General features: G+C 45.1%; 1 protein-coding gene across 1 annotated transcript; it reads right to left on the minus strand.

Moving 5' to 3' along the window:
* Positions 1-378: 378 nt before the first annotated feature.
* Positions 379-3,367, minus strand: LOC105311047 (F-box/WD repeat-containing protein 12-like; the record flags this gene model as incomplete). Its single annotated transcript, XM_011387091.2, has 4 exons — positions 379-682; positions 2,401-2,519; positions 2,935-3,098; positions 3,291-3,367. Coding segments are annotated over 4 exons (540 nt in total), but the record flags the coding sequence as incomplete, so codon positions are not given.
* Between the last annotated feature and the right edge of the window lie 84 nt (positions 3,368-3,451).

The following is a 3,451-nucleotide window of genomic DNA, read 5'->3' on the forward strand; positions in this document are numbered from 1 at the left end:
CATCCACCAGGGGTCCTGGAAGGTATCCCTGGCGGGTAACGGGAGACGACTATAAATGCATATGGCTAAGTGAAAGAAGCCAATCTGAAAAGGCTATATACTGCACAATTCCAAACAAATGACTGAACTTTTTAAAAATAAGGTTCAAACAAATGCTCAAAAGTGTATTAAGGTTGGGAAGCCAGGCAGATGGGTATAGAGGACTCTGCCACTCAGAAACAGTCCCATTGTGGAAACAACAAACCACACACTAAAGGAGAGTTTGGTAAGCCCACTGCCCATTTTGTATTTTAGTTTAAAAAAACCCAAAAGAATATTTCATGACATGTGAAAATTATATGAAACTCACATTTCCATGTCCATAATACAGTTTTACTGGAACACAGCACTCTCTTTTGTTTACTTGTTATCTATGGCTGCTTCTCCAATGCAACAACATTATTGAGCAGTTGTGACAGAGATCACATGGCTTACAAAGCCTAAGATATCTGCTATCTGGCTCTTACAGAAAAAGTCTGCTGACCCCTGCACCAAAGCTCTTTCTGTTCCAAGTCAGACCTCTGTTTTGGAAACTATAGAACTGCCGAGCCTTCAGATCTTCCTGTGCAAGAGCTCCTAAACCTAAGCCTGCCCATGGGTGGCCACGGTCCACAGCCCGAGGCAGGTCTCTTCCCGGAGAGACCTGTGGGGAAATGGAGCAACAAAATAGCAGTAAAACAAACCTGTCACGTACACCAATTACCAGAGACTTCCACTTGAAATAAGAGTGTCAAACATCAACTTGTATATAAGAAAAACCAAGATAAACAACTGAAAAATTAACCATGGAGGAAAGAGAAATGATGCAAATAAGTGTATCTTTAAACAAAAAAAGAGCAATTGAAGAAAATGAAACTGTTTCTGGAAATCAAAAATGTTGCTATAAAGCAGACAACCAACAGACACTCTCTAAAGTATACAAATCGAGAAAATCTGCTAATCAAACATAAAAATTGATAAACTGATAGCCACCAGGAAAACTAAAATCAGAAATGATTTAAAAAAAATGGTTGCCTCTGGGAAAAGAATCTGAGAAAAGTAGTAGGGAGACAGTGTTTTCACTTCTCACAAAGTATCTTTTTAGCTTCATTTTTCCTTTCATGATTCAAAAGCAAAACAAATGATAACCATGACTCATTCCACAACTGCTCTGGCTCCCCTGCTCTCATTGATCTTCCCTTTCCATGTCCCTATCCTGGTTTGCTTACAAGACCTGGTCTGTCATCCTGCATCTCTCTGGAATCCTGGGCTGGAGCTCAGCTGGGACTTTCAGAGACTCACTCACACATTGGCAGCCACTAGTGGCCTCAGGATCTCAGTTGGCCATTTCAAAGCACCACCCCGCACCCCTCTATCACCAAACAGAGCTCATACCACTTCTCTTTCATGGATGATAATATAAAGCCTAGGTGGGGCAGTGATCCCAAGGCCAGCACAAGGGTACCAGAATGCAGCTCCCATTAGCCAGCTTTCTATCCGGACTGAGAAGAAAGGCTCAGGTCACGCACGGTCAGAGGTTGCTGAGAACCTGGGTGCCCTCTTCACAGGAAGCGGGAGAGTTCAGAGAAGAGATCTGTGGGAATTAGGTGGAGCCTCCTTGAGCTCTGCTTGGGGACCCTACTCTGCTCTCTATGCACAACTTTCACGTGAAAGGAACCTGCCACTTCCAGCAGACCTGGGCCACGAAGATGAGCACCCACATCACCAAAAGGCGTCAGAGGTGCCTTTGCATATCTAGAGCATCTGGAAACGTGAAGTAATCTACAGTTTTCCAGGAGAGGATCCATTATAGGAAATTAGTTTTTGTCTATGTGTGAGCCAGGCGGAACCCTGGATTTTCAGGGTGGACAACAAACTCAGAGATACCCTCCTCTCCTAGGCTCAGTCTATACTTGTATAAAATTAGGATAATAGTAATAATAATGAGAAGTCTGCTTAGCTGTTGTGAGAATCAAATGAGAAAATGGACAGGAAAGATTTTAGCTATGAGTGCCAACAACATGTAAAATACTAATAAAGTTATCAAGGTTTAACACTTAGTTTGCACGTAGGAGTGACTACAAGCTGCAATTCCCTGGGCACAACCATTCAGGGGGCTGCCGTCAGCTCCAATGTGGACAGAACTGAGCATGGCAGCTGCCATAGCCTGAAGCAAACAGCCTCCACTGGGCACTGCACAGCAGAAGTTAGGAGCATGTCATTTGCAATCAGTCAACTCACATTTCAAGTGTGACCTAGCATGGGGACTGAACCTCTTGCAACTCAGATTTCTCATCTGTACAATGGGGCTCCCACTCCTCTCTGTCATGGTTAAATAAAACCGAGGTCAGTACTCATCCTGTCCTCCTCCGGGCTGCTCACCTCTTGCAGATCCCAGGCACGCACGGTGCCATCTGAGGACACAGTGCACACCACAGACTTCTCCTGCCCATCAAAGCGGTACTCGTTGGTTGAGATGTAGGCCAGCTCATCTATCTCTCCTAAAAGAGAATAAGACTTTCAATGCACACTTGGATGCCTTAAATGTGAACACTGAACCTGGTGTAGGGGAGGTGAGACAATCACTCCTCTTTCTCTTTCAGCAGTAAAATAGGTGCTGGCTTGAGGACAGCAGTGGACAGCAAGGGCTAAGGCTTTAAATTTACGACTTGCATTTCATGCCCAGGACTGCCCACAACCTACCAGCCACATAACCATGAAATAGATGTAATGATCCCTTCCTCATAGAATTACAGTGACGAGCAAATGACATAACACAGATGTAGAACCCAGAATGGTATGTACCTGTCAAGTGGCATTTCCCAACTCACTGGCTGAAACACAAAATCCCATGAGACTCCACCAGGAGAGTGAGCAGTGGGAAAGCGTCCAGCTACCACACTCCCCACTCCATACCTTTGTGCCCAGCAATGGCTTTGCAGATGAAATCCTTCTCTGGCCGTCCGGATTCCATTCGGAACTCCAGCTCCGATCGGCAGAGATAGTACTGTTTCCATGTTTGTGTGCCTAGGGTCATCTGGGAGTCTTTACAGGAGGACCAGCGTCTCAGACAAAGCTGCCTAAAAAACAGACCCGCAGTCCCAAGCAGGACAGAGCAGTCATTAGAAGGTACTGTGGTATCAATAGGCCTAGCTTTGATTCTCGGTTTCACCACCTATTAGCTTAGACACTTCACTTTGCCTACACAGGCCTCGATTTCCTCTGCTGTTAAATGGGGGAAATGATTGAGAAGACACCGAGCTAGTACTCACCACGTCAGGTATAAGTGCTTTTTGTGTATCCAGTCAATCTGCAATAACAACCCTGTGAAGTAGGTCTGATCCCCATCCTATACGAGGACAGAGAGGCAGAGAGAGGTAAACAGCTCACCCAAGGTTATGAAGCCCTGGTCATGCAACTGGAATTAAAGTGT

Source organism: Pteropus vampyrus, unplaced genomic scaffold (assembly GCF_000151845.1).
Source record: "Pteropus vampyrus isolate Shadow unplaced genomic scaffold, Pvam_2.0 Scaffold22852, whole genome shotgun sequence".
In the NCBI taxonomy this organism is placed as follows: Eukaryota; Metazoa; Chordata; class Mammalia; order Chiroptera; family Pteropodidae; genus Pteropus; species Pteropus vampyrus.